Source organism: Panthera onca, chromosome B3 (assembly GCF_046562875.1).
Source record: "Panthera onca isolate mPanOnc1 chromosome B3, mPanOnc1 haplotype 2, whole genome shotgun sequence".
Lineage (NCBI taxonomy): Eukaryota > Metazoa > Chordata > Mammalia > Carnivora > Felidae > Panthera > Panthera onca.
The window spans coordinates 84,511,808-84,528,937 of NC_138344.1; the positions used below are offsets into that span (position 1 = coordinate 84,511,808).

General features: G+C 34.7%; 1 protein-coding gene across 6 annotated transcripts in view; it reads right to left on the bottom strand.

Moving 5' to 3' along the window:
• Window positions 1-17,130, bottom strand: part of RALGAPA1 (Ral GTPase activating protein catalytic subunit alpha 1) — a 263,713-nt gene that overhangs the window by 136,428 nt on the left and 110,155 nt on the right. For 3 of the 6 annotated variants that reach the window (XM_060619520.3, XM_060619522.3, XM_060619523.2), the window contains 4 exons: window positions 11,321-12,877; window positions 9,430-9,554; window positions 8,218-8,434; window positions 6,597-6,773 (listed from right to left, as the gene is read on the bottom strand). In XM_060619520.3, coding sequence (XP_060475503.2) covers window positions 6,597-6,773; window positions 8,218-8,434; window positions 9,430-9,554; window positions 11,321-12,877 — 2,076 coding nt within the window. Of the gene's footprint in view, window positions 1-6,596; window positions 6,774-8,217; window positions 8,435-9,429; window positions 9,555-10,545; window positions 10,627-11,320; window positions 12,878-17,130 lie in introns of all 6 variants that reach the window. The other 3 variants (XM_060619526.3, XM_060619527.3, XM_060619525.3) reach the window with 2 other exon arrangements.

Here is a 17,130-nt window from a genome sequence, read left to right on the forward strand (position 1 = left end):
GCTTGGTCTGTTAAGTGTCCAACTTGGGCTCAAGTCATGATCTCACAGTTGGCAAGTTCAAGCCTGCGTCAGGCTTGTGCTGACAGTTCAGAGCCTGGAGCTTGCTTCGGATTCTGTGTCTCCCTTTCTCTGCCCCTCCCCGGCCACGCTCTGTTTCCCCCCCTCTCTCTCTCTCTCTCTCAAAAATGAATAAACATTAAAAAAAAAACTCATTTATAATCACATCAAAAAATACCTAGGAGTACATTTAACCAAGGAGGTAAAAGACTTATATACTGAAAACTATAAAACACAAACGAAAGAAACGGAAGAAGACACAAATAAATGGAAAGATATTCCATGCTCATAGACTGAATTAATATCATTAAAACGTCTATATCACCCAATGCAATGTACAGATTCAATGCAATCGCTACCAAAATACCAATAGCATTTGTTAGCGAACTAGAACAAATAATTCTAAAATTCTAAAGACTGAATAGCCAAAACAATCTTGAGAAAGAACAAAGCTGGAGATATCCTGCTCACTGTTTCATACTATACTACAAAGATGCAGTAATTAAAACAGTGTGGTATTGGCATAAAAAATCAAGATTAAGAGAACAGAGAGCCTAGAAATAACCCATACATATATGGTCAATTAATTTATAACAAAGTAGGGTAAAATATACAATGGGAAAAGGATAGTCTCTTTAATAAATGGTGTTGTGAAAACCGGACAGCCATGTGTGAACAAATGAAACTGCACCACTATCTTGTATCATATACAAAAATCAACTCGAAATGAATTAAAGGCTTGATCATATGGCCTGAAACCATAAAACTCTTAGAAGAAAACACAGGCATCAAGCTTCCTGACATTGGTCTTAGCAATGGTTTTTAGATGCCTCCTCAGGCAAGGGAAACAAAAGCAAAAATAAACAATTGGGACTATATCAAACTAAAAAGCCTCTAAACACTGAAGAAACCCATCAGCAAAACAAAAAGGGAACATACTGAATTGGAGAAGATATTTGCAAATCATGTATCTGAAAAGGGTCTAATAACCAAAATATATAAAGAACTCATATAACTCAATAAAAAACAATCTGATTAAAAATGGGCAGAGGATCTGAACAGATATATTTCAAGACACATGAAAAGATGCTCAACATCACTAAATATCAAGGAAGTAAATCAAAACCACAATGAGATATTACCTTACACCTGTCAAAATGATTATTATCAGAAAGAGAAGAAAATAACAAGTGTTGGCAAGGATGTGGAGAGAAGGAAACCCATGCGCATTGTTGGTGGGAACGTAAACTGGTGTAGCCGCTCTGGAAAACAGGGTGGAGGGTCCTCAAAAAATTAAAAATAGATCTACCCTATGACCCAGCAATAGCACTGCTAGGAATTTACCCAAGGAATTTACCCAAGGGATACAGGAACGCTGATGCATAGAGGCACGTGTACCCCAATGTTTATAGCAGCACTTTCAACAATAGCCAAATTATGGAAAGAGCCTAGAAGTCCATCAACTGATGAATGGATAAAGAAATTGTGGTTTATATACACAATGGAATACTACTTGGCAATGAGAAAGAATGAAACATGGCCTTTTGTAGCAACGTGGATGGAACTGGAGAATGTTATGCTAAGTGAAATAAGTCATACAGAGAAAGACAGATACCATATGTTTTCACTCTTATGTGATCCTGAGAAACTTAACAGAAGACCATGGGGGAGGGGAAGGGAAAAAAAAAAATGTTTAGAGAGGGAGGGAGCCAAAACATAAGAGACTCTTAAAAACTGAGAACAAACTGAGGGTTGATGGGGGGTGGGAGGGAGGGGAGGGTGGGTGATGGGTATTGAGGAGGGCACCTGTTGGGATGAGCACTGGGTGTTGTATAGAAACCAATTTGTGGGGCGCCTGGGTGGCTCAGTCGGTTAAGCGTCCGACTTCGGCTCAGGTTGTGATCTCGCAGTCCGTGAGTTCGAGCCCCGTGTCGGGCTCTGTGCTGACAGCTCAGAGCCTGGAGCCTGTTTCAGATTCTGTGTCTACCTCCCTCTGACCCTCCCCCATTCATGCTCTGTCTCTCTCTGTCTCAAAAAATAAATAAACATTAAAAAAAAATTTAAGAAACCAATTCGACAATATATTACACATTAAAAAAAATTAAAAATAGAGCTACCCTATAATCTAGCGATTCTACTACTGGATATCTATCTAAAGAAAACAAAAATACTAATTCAAAGAGATATTTGCTCCCCTATGCTCACTGCAGCGTTATTTACAATAGCCAAGGTATGGAAGCAACTTAAGTGTCCATTGATGGATGAACTGGATGAAGAACATGTGACTTATACATACAAAAGAATACTACCTAACCACAAAAAAAGAATGAAATCTTGCCATTTGCGACAACGTGGCTGGACCTTGAGGGGATTTTGCTAAGTGAAATAAGTTAGACGGAAAAAGACAAATACCATATGATTACATTTTTATGTGGAATCTAAAAAACAAAACAAACAGAACAAAATCCAGACTCATAGATACAGAGAACTGACTGGTAGCTGCCATGCCAAAGGAGAGGGGGGCATGGAAGAGGAAGGAAATTATCAAGTAAAAACTTCTAGTTATAAAATAAGTAAATAGTCATGGGGAAGTGAGGTACAGAATGGGGAATATAGTCAATAACACTGTATTAACTTTTGTCAAATCACTGTATGTTGTACACCTGAAACTAATACAATATTGTATGCAATTATGCCTCAATTAAAAAATATGTATTTGGTCTTTTTATTTAAGCTTCTTTCTAGCAATGAAATATCAATATTCTGGACTCAATAATTCTAAAACTCTGTCCCTGTTACCTCCTTTTATACAGTAAAGCAAAAACCAAGTAAATAAATTATGTATTTGTATTATTTTAATTCCACAAATGTGTCATTCCACACTGTTTATACAAATGTTTAAATATAACACAATAAATGCCTTAAAAAGAACATATAACGCTAAGAATCCCTTACTGAATGATAATCATGATTTCATTTAGGCTCAATTATGATACACAGTAGGTAGTCAATTTCCTTTCCTTCATTTGAGATTTGGAGTAAATTCATATGGCACAAAATCATATGTTAAAAGGTAGCTACAGAAATGTAAAAATCCTATACTTTAGTACAAACACAAACTATTGAGGGCATAATGAAACAATCTCCTTAATACTCATCAAATATTTTATAAGTACACGACAAAAAAATCATCAGGGGCGCCTGAGTGGCTCAGTTGGTTAAGTGTCCGACTTCAGCTCAGGTCATGATCTTGTGGTTCATAAGTTCGGGCCCTGCGTTGAGTTCTGTGCTGACAGCTCGGAACCTGGAGCCTGGTTCAACTCTCTGTCTCCCTCTCTTTCAGCCCCTCCCCAGCGCATGTGCCTGCCCTCCCTCCCTCCCTCCCTTTCTCTCTCTCAAAACTAAAAAAAAAAAAAAGGGGGGGCGCCTGAGTGGCTCAGTTGGTTGAATGTCCAACTTCAGCTCAGGTCACAGTCTCACCATTCCCAAGTTCAAGCTCCACATCAGGCTCTGTGCTGACAGCTCAGAGCCTGGAGCTTATTTCAGATTCTATGTCTCCCTCTCTCTCTCTGCTCCTCCCCTGCTCACGTTCTGTCTTTCTCTCTCAAAAATAAACATTTTGAAAAATAAAAAATAAACATTTAAAAAATCATCAGCCTTAGTCAAATGCTTTGTAATACAAATCTATTTCTCTTACTTCCATGTATTATTTTCATCCATAAAAATCTGATTCATTTTTTAGAATTAGAACTTAAGTAATTTTTTATTAAGATTACCTATTAGTGAATCATTACTGTCTTTAACTTTATTAGTAACAATCTAGAACACCTGACTTAAAGGTGTTCTCCTCTTAAAGAATGTATTTTTAAAATATAAGTATTGCTATATTAATATTTATCCATTAAATTTTTATCTCCTATATTAAGTTTCTGCTATAATTTCTGAAAATATTACAGGAAAATAAAAGATTTCATGACTATTAACATCCCTTTGATAGAACACAGCTATTCTCAAAAAGTTAACTGTGAGAATATACGCAAAATATACTTGAGAAAATAATCAAAGTGTGTTGAATAGTTTGTATATTGATTATATGCTGTTGTACTCTTTGCTGAATTTTATCTTTTAATTAGAACTTGATCCATGAACTGCTTTAGTTTCTTAAACACCCTTACGCTATTACAAGTGGCACTAATCAAGAACAGAATTCCTTATACAACTTCCTAGTAGAGTCCTAGAAATGGTCACCATGTGTAGTAAATATAGGTTATATACATGTTAAAAATTCTTTGAAGTTCAATTATCCAAAACTCACATTGAGGCAAAAGGCCTAAAACAAGTTCTCTTTATATATTAAGTTTTTAGAATTGTTGTGGGGAACTCCAGTTTTGATGACTAAAGATAAATAAAAAAGAAAAAGTGAGGTCAGACTTCTTTCACATACTGTAGTCTTTTGAAAACATCACAGTCTGATTAATAGTCTGAGGGCTTTAAGAAAACTATAAGAAACCCATGTAGTTTACTGGAGAGCATGATGTTTAACTCCTCCTTCAAAATAGATGGTCCCCAGATTAAGGGACACGTATTGGTGGGATTCTTTTGAGTCACAGACTGGGGGGGTTGTACAGTGGATCTCTAAATCAGTTAAAAAACTTCTCAGCCATTTTATTATTTCTACTTTGAAAGTCCATTCTTTTCAAAGTTCATTAACTCTCTACACTGTCCAAATATCTAGAGTTTTGATAGTATTAAAATTTGTGTGACCGTAGAAAATAAACTTCCACATTTAGTTTTTTAAGTCACCCATTTTAACTGTACAGTTATATTAATTTGGCAATTGTATGCAGTCCATAATCAATAACACAATCGAAACAAAGAAATGTCCATCAGCATGAAAAGCTTTCTTGTGCCCAATTGCAGTTGATCCCCTGCTGACTCCCACCCCCCCAAGTAATTACTGACCTTTATCACTATAGTTTTGTCTTCTCTAGGATGTCCTATACATGGAATAATAAAGTACGATATATAGTCTTTTGTATTTGACTTCTTTCATCTAGCATGTTTTTGAGAATCAGCTATGGTTTCACATATGTTAATCTTTTTTTTTTTTTTCTGAGTCCTATTCCAATGAATATTCAGTGAATGACTACATTACAATTTGATTGTCCATTCACTAGTTGCTGGACGCTTGAGCTGTTTTGAATTTTTAGCTACTGTGAATAATGCTGTCATGAAGTTCCAAATACAGCTGCCAGAGGTAAATACCTAGTAATAGTCATGAGGTAAATGCATGTTTACTTCTAAAAGACACTGGCATATTTTGGCAGAGAAACCTTACCATTTTGCATTCCCATGAGTGACATGATATTCCCAGTTGTTCTACATCCTCTTCAATATTTGGTATTATCAGTGTTTTTAACTTCAGTTGTTTAATTATATGTATAGTGGTATCTCGTGGTTTTTATTTACATTCTCTACTAGTAATGTTGAACATCTTATTTTAAAAACAACTACAATAACAGCTGTTTACTATAAAATAAGAATTTTCCCTAGTATTTCTCTCTGAGTCATTTAAATTCTGTAATAATGGGACTATGATCTAACTCAGTTGGCTCCTGTCCTCCACTCAGTCTCTATTCTTTAATGGGGCAGGTTACAGTTCTTAGTAATCCTGATAGGAAGTGGAAAAGAAGGGGTAAGATGGGAAAACAAAGGATGGGTTTCTGCCCATCAAGGATTCCACTGGTCAAACTTCATGTTTGATGTGGCTGAGGAACTGTGCCTGACAAATTCAGACAAGCAGAAATGAGTATTTAGTCTTGCAAGTTCCAATGAACCACAGGATACAATATTGATACCTAAACTGGAATCACCCATCAAAAGGCATCAAACTACAGTGAGAACCAGAATGAATTTGGATCACAGAATGGAACCACTGAACTATGAGCTAGAAACTGCTCAGGATCCCTCTGGTCACTGCACTAACCTTGCAATAATGTGACCCTGCATTTCATGAGTAAATTTCTTGGATTCTACTCATCATATATTTAACTGCATTTTAAAAATTGCTGAAAAGAATAATTTACTGTTGTATGAACATAGAATATTGGTATATTAGTAAGTAGGCCTTCTACTAGGCAGTATTCCCTACAGTTTCTATAATAAATACTTTGCCAAAGAAATCTATAAAAATCTAGGCTAACTCTGAAAGATGATGAAAAAGAGATAGTACTTCTCAACTACTTTTTGGTTATCATTTAAACATCACTGCAGGAAATGCAGTGATGCAAACACATATAACATTTTGTATATAATACTGGGAGTTCAGCTAATTCCCCAAAACTTATCCATGTAGACTCCAGGTCAAGAAACTCTTACATTAATGTGTTTTTTCCTCCACTTTTCTATAAAGATGAATGAAAAAAAAATAGTACTTAAACAGTAATAATACTTAAAACCTATCAAATAAAATCCTAAACATATTCTTTGGTGGCTTAAAAAAATACATTTAAGGAAGACATTCCCTTGAGTAAGTTTACCAGTAACCGTTGCAACTTCAGCGGAGAAAGCTTGTTGATTAAGACTGCTTGTTTCAGAATCCAACTGAAGTGTGGTTAGACTAGCCACTTCTTGCTCTTCAGCACTTTGGTGATGGCCAGAACCTGAGTCCACATCAGCAGAGGATGCAATCCCAGCATCAGCTCCAAAGCCAAAATCTATAGGAAGAAGAAATGCTAGTACATAGACGTCTCAACCATGAAACAAAAATATTTACAAAAGACACAGCTACTTCAGCAAAATGATTAAACATTAACATTCCCCTAAATCTATTCTATTTACATACCACTCAGGCAAGTGCAAATAATTTTAAGAGTTGGAAGTTTATAATCAGAGATAAATTGTGGGGTGCTTGGGTGGCCCAGTTAGTTAAGTGTGTGACTTCAGCTTAAGTCATGATCTTGCAGTTCATGAATTTGAGTCCCACGTCGGGCTCTGTGCTGACAACTCAGAGCCTGGAACCCGCTTCGGATTCTATGTCTCCCTCTCTCTCTCTCTGCCCCTCCCCTACTCATGCTCTAATTCTGTCTCTCAAAAAATGTATAAACGTTAAATAAATTTTTTAAAGGTTCTCATAGCTTATTACTAACAGTAATGATTAAACATGCATATGATGTATCATCACTATTATCTATGTTTTTTGATAGCTGGTAATATGCTTTTCAACTACAGATATATGTAATAAAAATGGCACACATACAGTAAAAACCATTTTTCTCTAAGTCATATATTCCAGTCTGAGATAAGAGTAATATATGAGGGCAGGAAACATGTTTCTCCAATGCATCTCCCAGCTCTTCATTAATGTGGTTCCCAAAGTTTTCATGTTTCTTTTGTTTGTTTTTAGTTTATTTTGAGACAGAGAACGAGTGTGAGCAGGGAAAGGAGAGAGAGAGAGACAGACAGACAGACAGAGAATATCCCAAGCAGGCTACACATTATCAGCGTGGAGACCAATGTGGGGCTCAAACCCATGAACTGTGAGATCCTGACCTGAGCTGAAACCAAGAGTCAGATGCTTTACCGACTGAGCCACCCAGGCGCCCCCACGTTCTTTTTTTAAATATCGGTACTCTTCACTGCCAAGTGTATATAGCTAGCTATGTAGTAGTGATACAGCACCAAATAATACCACTGCTGTCATTTTAATATGAAGTGATTATTCAAGAAAAGGTCTGAGTAATTTAACATTGAACATAATTGTATTGAACATACTGAAGCACTGAACATAACTAGACAGTGGTTTGCAAAGAATGAAATAGTGCCAACTCATAACCATGGCTGTCCTTTATTCTAATATCAAGTCAATTTTAATTTTTTTTCCTTTGTACATGTTTGGTCTTAGAATACCATTTGTTTTATGAAAGCACAGTGGTTTTTTGTTTTTTAAGTGTCTTTAATTTAGTTTGGTGAAATAAAGTGGTCCCAACTTGAAGTGATTCCCTAAAACTTCCTTTGGAATTTCACTGAAAAATGAAATCAAAATACATGGGAACCCCATATAAATAACAGAGAGGAAGGTGATGGTTATATAATCCATAAGTCTCAAACAGAAAACAATCAACAAAAAACCATATTGCTCAAACAGAAAAAGATACTTGCTGTCAAATTTTCGGCCATCGTATTGGAAAGCGCTGAAAGAATCCGAATGACTATCTGAGCTGATAAGATCACTGCTCCCTGCACTGGCAGGAGAAGTCCATTCTGAGGGCACACCTGGGTCATCAATAGGGCGCATTTGGTTTTGCTTGTTTAGAACATCAGGAAGGTCTTTGGGAATTTCAAGACTGCCTGGACTACTTCCCCTTCTTGTCATAGTCTAAAAATTCAAGAAACATTTTATCATTAAAATTTCTTCTTGTCATTAAACATGTGAAATACTGAATTGCCAAGACAATCATCACAATAAATGTTGAGGTTTAGGGCCTGAGTTAGGAGGGTGAAAACACACTAACTAAATAATCTATGTAATTGTATGGAGCCATAACCTGAACTACTGTTGGTTTATCTAAAGTAGAGACCCAGTTATTATATGGTACTGGGCCTGAGACTCTTAAGCCTCAAAAGGATCTATAGATTCAAGTTAAGACCGTAGAAAGAGCAAAGTATTCAATTCAAAAAAGCAGCAGCAAATAGAGATAGTGGAGGGAGGAAAAAATGATGGCAAAGAGGTTATTCTATAATGATTATATATAATGATTTAAAAAAATTTTTCCCATTCAAGGAAAAAAATGAAACTGAAAATAAAAGGGAAACGTAATGGAGCTACAGACATTCACTAAAGATTGAAATCCAAATGGAATAGGACCATTTAAATAAAGCAATTCCACATGTATTTCTTTCCTTAATAATTAAGTATTATTAGGGGTAAAATTGGTTCTATTTTCATTTTGCCATAATTCTAATATTCAAAACAAAGATAACTTTAAAATCTACTCTAAAGTTATCTGTAATTATTAAGCAATCAATACTTATGCTATCAACTTATGGGAGTTGGGCCAGAAGACCTCTTTCTTGCTAAGGGTTGGCAGTGGGAAGGAAGAGAACCTATGAGCAAACATGAAAAGCAAAGGGAAGACGAGGAAGGTAGGGGCTTATTCCTAAATAGGTAAACAAATAGGTATTCTAATCTTTTACCCTGGTCAAAACTATAAGCCTATTTGTTTTAGATCTTTGAATAAAAAATACTACAAAAATATAAATTTCAGAGGAAGGTTGTTTGAATGAAAATTTATACACACACAAAAGTATGTATCTTTTAATTTCTCTACTCTCCTCGCTAAAACCAAATAAATAAAATAAAACAACACTTACTGAGGCATTACCACTTCGAAGTCGTTCTGCTATAAACTCATCCATCAGATCAGGAACATTAGCATTGCTGCTGCCAATATCACTATTAAGAGGGGGCAGTTTTGGGCTCATGTCCTCTTTATTGACTAAAAATAAATAAATAACTATATATAGTGAGAAAAGACTTAACTGCATTTCCTAAATTTGAAACAAATAACTCAAAACAAATTACCTATGCCATATCAATTATTTGCCAAACATGCATTTATGAATAATTTCTCTCCTTTTAGATTTAATTTTAAGAATTAGTAAATTGATATTTACTTTATTTAACTAAGCAGATGTTAGTCAATCTTCAGTATGACCTTAAACAGCAAGAAAGCTGATAGATAAGCACTAGTTGGAGTTAGGTTAATATTGCCTATAAAGAAACTGGTATATTTATCTGTCTTCCTGCCTCTATGCTGCTTCTTAGGGCCTTAATAATTTAGAATTCCATTCTTCCCCAAGGAATATTTGCAAGAAATCTATCCCTTCAATCTATGCACATCTCAGTAGGACAGAAATGCATTTAAGCTTAGATAAATAATCTATAATTGTGACATAATGTCATTTCAGTTCACTACAAAATCTAATTTCATTGTTTTAAGAAAAAAGGTTTATTTTCACAAAGGTTTTTCTATATAAAAAAAAACCCACAAAAGTTATTTTGATTTTTTTAATGACTACATTAACAAAGTTTTAAACTTGGGAAACAAACTTATAGAAAAAATGATATTTATTTATTTCACATTATGCTGTTGAAAAGTTAATTTCTCTGCAATTAAAAGAAAATCAGCATTGCTTACATTCCTAATAAACTAAAAAGCATTTCAGGTTAAGAAAATACACTGGTCAAAAGTTCATTGTGAAATACCATTATCTTTATATTACTGGCCAGGCTTTGCTAAGCTGTCAAATACTGCCCTCAAGTGGCATTAATGGCTCAATGCAAGATGCATTATACAGCATTCTGTTAATCATGCTAACAAAACCATGTTAAACAAACAAAATCAAAACCTACCTTACTGCTGAAAGTTAATTTTCTATATTTGTAAAGTTATTTTAATTTGAATCAAGATAAGAGAAGACAGTTACCATAATCTTGCTTTCTGTAATCTGTCCATAGAGGTTCCATATTAAAATCATGATTGGCTATCATGAAACCTTTATGCACATCTAAAATCTCAGAAAAAAGAAAAGTACTGGTAAGTGTTTTAAGGACTTGCATTCTATACAAATGAATGCAAAACTAAGAAGCTTGCAGCTTGTTTTCAAATGGCTTAAAGGTAACTAAATCCACTTTGAAATTTAAGAAATAATTTCTCCTTCAATGATAACTAAAAAATGTTAGTGCTGGTTGTACGACCTTGATTTCCATTATGTTATGTAATATCAAAATAATACTCTTCCAAGAAAAAAGATAAAACCAAGTATATCAATCATAAAAGTAAATGAACTCAATCAGCTATAGCTGGTGCCCTTTTAAATATAAACTATAGGGGGCCAGGGAAGAAAGTATTCCAACTACTTAGTAAACTTAATTTCATGTCTCATGTAGTGCATACTCAGGAAAATATTTGATTTAGATAGCCTCTGAAAGGTCATTAAAATTTTCCTATTTTCTTCCTCTTTCCTATCTTGTTCAGCAGCAAAGAGGTTTAACTAAATGCCTTATAAGGGAAATTAGTAATTTAAATAAACATTTTATGCTGGGAAAAATACAGCTGGGAAAAGGCGCATGCATAACCAAACAGAGAGAAAGCAGTGACCATCCCAAAGCTTTTTGATTGCTTATAGCTTGCTTCAGTTGCATTAAGCCAAACTGGTGCTGTCTTTCTCCTTTTGCGCTCTGCACACTGTTAGTGCTCACCTGCAGCTTTCCTTCCAAAATAGCCCATTACATGACTGTACAGATCCCTCAGTGGAGCCTCTGGTGGCATTCTGTTCTGCCTCTGTGGGGAAACATTTGCCTTCGGCTTCGAAAGAGCATGTACAACAGTTTTATAAACGCCACCCAGGGAGCCCTGCTGTAGTCCTGCCTCATGACTTGATGACCTAAGAGTACTACGACTACCTAACTGATTACTTGCAGTTCCTTCTTTTTGTAATATAGTGGTGGGAATCTCTGTAGATTCCTTACTTGTTTTGCTACTTACTGATGCTGTACCAACTGAATCTAGAGGCCTGTACACACCAGGCTTCACTATCTCTGTAAAACTATTTGAGCTGGCATGGGGGTTGCTGGTGCTGCTGTTGCTATTACTACTACTACTACTACTACTAAAACCACCAAGCTTCCGTAGTCTCATCTTCCATGGAGCCTCTTTGTTTTCCAGAGGATTATAAAACTGAACTGACTCAGTAGATGGTCTAAAAGTAACATGAACAGTATTTCGTTTTTTAGTAGTAATTTTCATGATTTTGGCTCTAGGAGTTACTGTTTCAGACAAGCTCCTTTTAGTTGGAGAAAGCTTGCTAGTGTTTGTAACATGAGGCAGTCTGTGGTTAACAGGTGTTTTTAGTGTAGTTTTCTTGGCATGCATAACATGTGGGACAGTGATTTTTTCATTAATTTGCACACCCTTAACCTTTTCAGCTAGTGTTGTATCTACACAGGCATCTAATTCTGTGGCTGTTTGTCTATACAGGTGTTTCCTCATTTCTTTATCACAAGGGCTACCTGAACTAGGTTCTGATGACTGTTTATCACTGTTTAGTTCCTTAGCTTTTTCATAAGTTTTTGTTCTCATAAAACTGTCTAACTGGTTAGGTGCAATACTACTCATGAAGACAGCTGAGTTTGGTTCTTTTTGAAACTGAATGTTTTCAGGAGTCCCAACAAAAGAGGTGATATTTTCTGATTTACTTTCCTGGTCTATGTATTCTAATTTATCTAAGGATGACTGTTCATCCCTATTTACTCCAACAATCAATTCCTGAGAAGCTACATCTTTACCTAACTCATTTCTACTATGATTTTCCTGGTTTTCCTTAAAATATTCTTTCAGGGAGGAAAGAAGATCGTCATCTCCTTCAAGGTCAATGTACTGGATTTGTTCAAAAGCTGAATCTGCAAGTTCTACCGGATCTATTAACTGACAAAGATGATCATATATGCTATCACCAACTTCCAGAGAAGACTCTCTACTATGAGTATCAGTGATGTGGCTTTCAGTGGATCTAGTTATTGAAGAAGCCTCTGTGGAACTCTGCAAGCTTGGCGCATGACGGGATGAACTGTCAATGACAGGAACTGCACCTTTGGCTCGTTCAACAGTGAATGGTTCCAAGATGTCAGAAGTGCTGCTACTTCGAGGCAATGGCTGTTCCTCATTCAAAGCACCAAAAACTTCATTTCCAGTGTCTTCACTTTGTGAAAAATGTCTGACTCTAGTTGGGCGGGGAAGTATTTGAGCATCATCAATATCTGTAAAAAAGAAAAATTATGAACAGTAGAAACTATATGAACATGAAAAATATAGGATTAATTTCAACCATACCCTAAGCATATGCTTAAAATAAAAAAAATTCTGAGTTTTTTTTTTTTTGTAAGCTCAATGAAATAAAATCTATTAAAAGTAGAAATCTGTTTTTAACGATGGGCACAAGCCAATAAAGCATGTAGTGTCAATGAATTAGAAAACTATCAGAATACATTTTAAAATGTTAACATGCATAGTAACAGTGAGGTGATGAAACATTTGGAAGTGCAGTTAAAGATAGAGCTGTGCCAATACATAAAGCAATTTAAACTTACTATTCAATTTTTCCTACTTAAGTTCTAAGCAGAAAAAAGTAACTCTTAACAAAGAAAGCTGATCTAAGTATCCCATTGCAGAATCTTATAGGGTCTCATAAATTCTCATTTCTTCCTTGCCAGGCAAGAGGCATTATCTTTTCTTCAAATCTTGCCTATTTGATCACATATTGCAAATGGGAATCTCCACCCTCTTCCACAAGTTCTCTGTGCCAGGAAACAGTTCTACTGAGGTGTTTTGCTTTATTTTTTTTATAGCATTAAAATTTATTCATCCTATCAAATAAAATACATGGTTAAAAAATTAGTTGTATTCTTCATTCTCACAAACACCACTTAATCTTCTAGCAAGAAACCTTCTTTGCCTATCATTGGCACTTTCCATTAAACAAGCATTAAACCTTAAAAACTGTATCTATGTCTTCTTACATCTCTAAGAATCATAGATTTTAGAGTCAAAATGGACATTACAGATTATATAATTCTCTTACTGAAGAAACAGAGGCCCAAAGAGGTGAAGCCATAAAGTATGAGAAGCCAGATTACTGTTCCATATCACTGCATTGTTTTCGCTGCTAAGTATATGGTAAATCCTCAAAAATATTTTTAAAATTGAAAATCACAAGATGAAATACTATTAAAGTGTACAGATATATGCAAATTAGAAATTTTAGAATGAAAATACAGTGCCTAGAAATCCACTCTAGCCTTTACATTACCAAGAAATAACTAAAAATTTTGTTTTTGCAAGGCAGCAAAATACTATGAAAAAAGGACAGAGTCAAAAAGTCAGATGTTGTTACTCATTAGGCTTGTAATGCAAAGGCTAAAAGTAACAGGACCATAACTGAAAATGAGAAGATTTACATTCAGAGCAAAACAGTGACTTCCCTAAGATCACATACTAACTTACTGACTGTGCTGGGTCTAGAACTTAGGTTTTCTTACTCCAGACTCTGAAAACCAGTGTTCTCATTTATAAAATGGGGATAGCAATTCAAAATATTCTTAGGATTCATGTTATGAATAAAAGGAGGCTGGGGGCATATAGGTGGCTCAGTCAGTTAAACATCTGCCTCTTGATTTTAGCTCAGGTCATGATTGGATGGTTCATGAGATCGAGGCCCACATCAGGCTCTGTGCTGACAATGTGGATCCTACTTGGGATTCTCTCATCCCCTCTCTCTCTGCCCCTCCCCTGCTAGTGCTTTGTGTCTCTCTCAAAATAAATAAATAAACTTAAAAAAAAAAAATGAGGCTGGTCCTTCTATTTTACCCATATAGCCCTTTTTGTACAAAGTCCAAAAGAAGCTACTTTATACACAGATTCAGATCAAAAGAAGTTTGTATTATGACAAGATTCCACTATATTCCTGAAGATACACATTTAGATTCTAAGCACAGGTCAAACACACAATACCTCTAGAAGTTAAGACAGATTTTATTTTATCATTAAGTTGAGGAAAATATAATATTCTAAAAACGACACTGGATTTCTTCATACACGCCATTTAGTAATTCTTTTAAATGAAAAAAGTGAAACAACTCCTCAGAAACCAAACATTTATGCATTTATACCCATTATTTACTATGGCAGAAGATAATGAATGCTTATTTGTGTGTCTCAACGAATGTAAGTATCTTGGTTTTATTTTATCTCCCATAATAGATCAGATCATAAGAACCTCTGGCTAGAGGACAGAGATTATATTTAACACGTACTCCAAGTTCCTTTCCACAAAATATCCTAATAGGACTTAGCAAAGGATAAAGACTATCTTCATTTTCTATAAAAATTCTTAAGAATTTTAGTTATTTTATCAGCCCCAATTCAAAATTAAAATCTTAAAACCTTTTTAAATACCAATGTTATGATCCTAGCAAATACATGAACCTCAGAAAAAAAGCAGAATATTAGTTTAAAATTTTAAGTTCCTTTACTGGTATTTCATAATTTTTCTACTCTAAACAAGCCATTAAAGATTACTGTGAAGTTCTCTTTTTAAGAATTTCTTCCCCAACCCAGTCCTCACCTTGCAAAGCAAATTTAGCCATTATTTCAGTCTGTTTTTTTCCTAATTTTTTTTTATCACATATTAATACCTAAAATTCTTATGCAAGTTTAAGAGGGCAAGAGCTTAAAAAAAAAAAAGAAACAATATTTTTCTATCAGCAATGTACTGTTAGAGAATTTAAATAAAAACCAATATTTAAGTTTTTAAATATAGTTCTTACATAGGCATATAAGAATACTAACTGCATAACATCAAAAAAGAAAATAATTGTTGACAGGAAATCAATGTCAGCAATTAAATTAAGCATAATTAATTCTAGCAGACCTTAAATTTAAAGAAATGCCTGTATACCTGTATTCTGTTAAGGAGAAAAATACTAAATGACAGCTAAACCATATAGTCTTTTCTACAAGCTAGGCATTGTTACAAGCATCTAACATATATTAACTCACTTAATCCTAACAACACCACCGGGATATAAGTGTTGTTATCCCCATTTTATAGATGAAGAAACTATTTAAGTGTAGCCTGAGGCTACACAACTAGCAAGTGGAGAGCTGGGATTTGAAGGCAAAACTTAGTCCACATTCTAAATATCCTGAATACATGTCACATATTCATGAGGTAATTCATTAATTTTTTTAAGATGGCAAAAATTAATGTATTAAAAAATTATGAAGTGGCATAATGATTTATCTGTCTAAAGATAAGAATTTTAGAAATAAAAAATCAGTCAAATATAAACATTAGTAAATTATACAGAAGAAAACAACTAAAAAACTTTGTAATGGTTTGCTGAAAATAACAGTGGCATCAGGTTTAAACGAAAATGGTCTTCAAAAAAATTATGCTGCTTGTATTTTACCTTGAAAAATAGCAGCCTCTAAATTATTTGAATCTAAAATAATACTAAAGTACTAAATGAGCAAAACAAGAAAAAAGTTTTTTAACAAATCAAAAAACCTTTTGAACATGTATAAAATGCTTCCTATAGAGCCTACAAAGTATTAGAAACGCCCAGTTTCAACTCTGGATTTCCTTAATAATGTTTAGTATGAAAGTGTTGGAAATTATTTGTGGATTAAATAGTTTGTTTTTCTGGTGGCGCCTGGGTGGCTCAATTGGTTAAGTGTCCAACTTCAGCTCAGGTCATGATCTCGTGGTTTGTGAGTCTGAGTCCTGGGTCAGGCTCTGCACTGACAGCTTGGAGCTTGGAGCCTGGAGCCTGCTTTGGATTGATTCTGTGTCTCCCTCTCTAGCTCTGCCCCTCCTCCACTCACACTCTGTCTCTCTCTCTCAAAAATAAATAAACATTTAAAAAAATTAAAAAAAAAAAATAATGAAGCACTGTTAAATTTTAGCAGCCTGTGTAACATGACCTAGACAGACTAGAGTTCTAATAGCAAAAAGTATGACAAACAAATTAGCAATTTTAAGAACTCACTCAAAGAAAGGTTTGTAAACTTAATTTCCAGTGAGAATCCCACACTACTTAATTAGAAAATAATAAGAAACAGTTGCAAAAGTATGAAGAAAGTCAGGTGCCCACGTGCTTATGTTTTTTAAATTCCTTCTTTCATTAAAGTATTATTTTTGGCAATAAAAGTTAATTTGCTTAACAATTACTGAGATTTCTGGCTTCTCTCTAATCCATTTATCAGGAAAATGGAGACTGTTCAGCCTAAGTTACCAAATGCTTAAAAGTAAGTGCTTAAAAAGTAAGTTACACTTAAAACTTAGTGTAAGAATAAAGGACAGGGAGAGCATGCTTGCCTAGACACCTCTATTACTTGTAGAGCTTTAAAAAAAAAAGTGCTTGTACAACCTCCACAATATTCTATCAAAACCTGAGGCAGATGCCTGGGAAAAAATATTATTTCAATTGTTACACATGAGTCTGTCATTAAG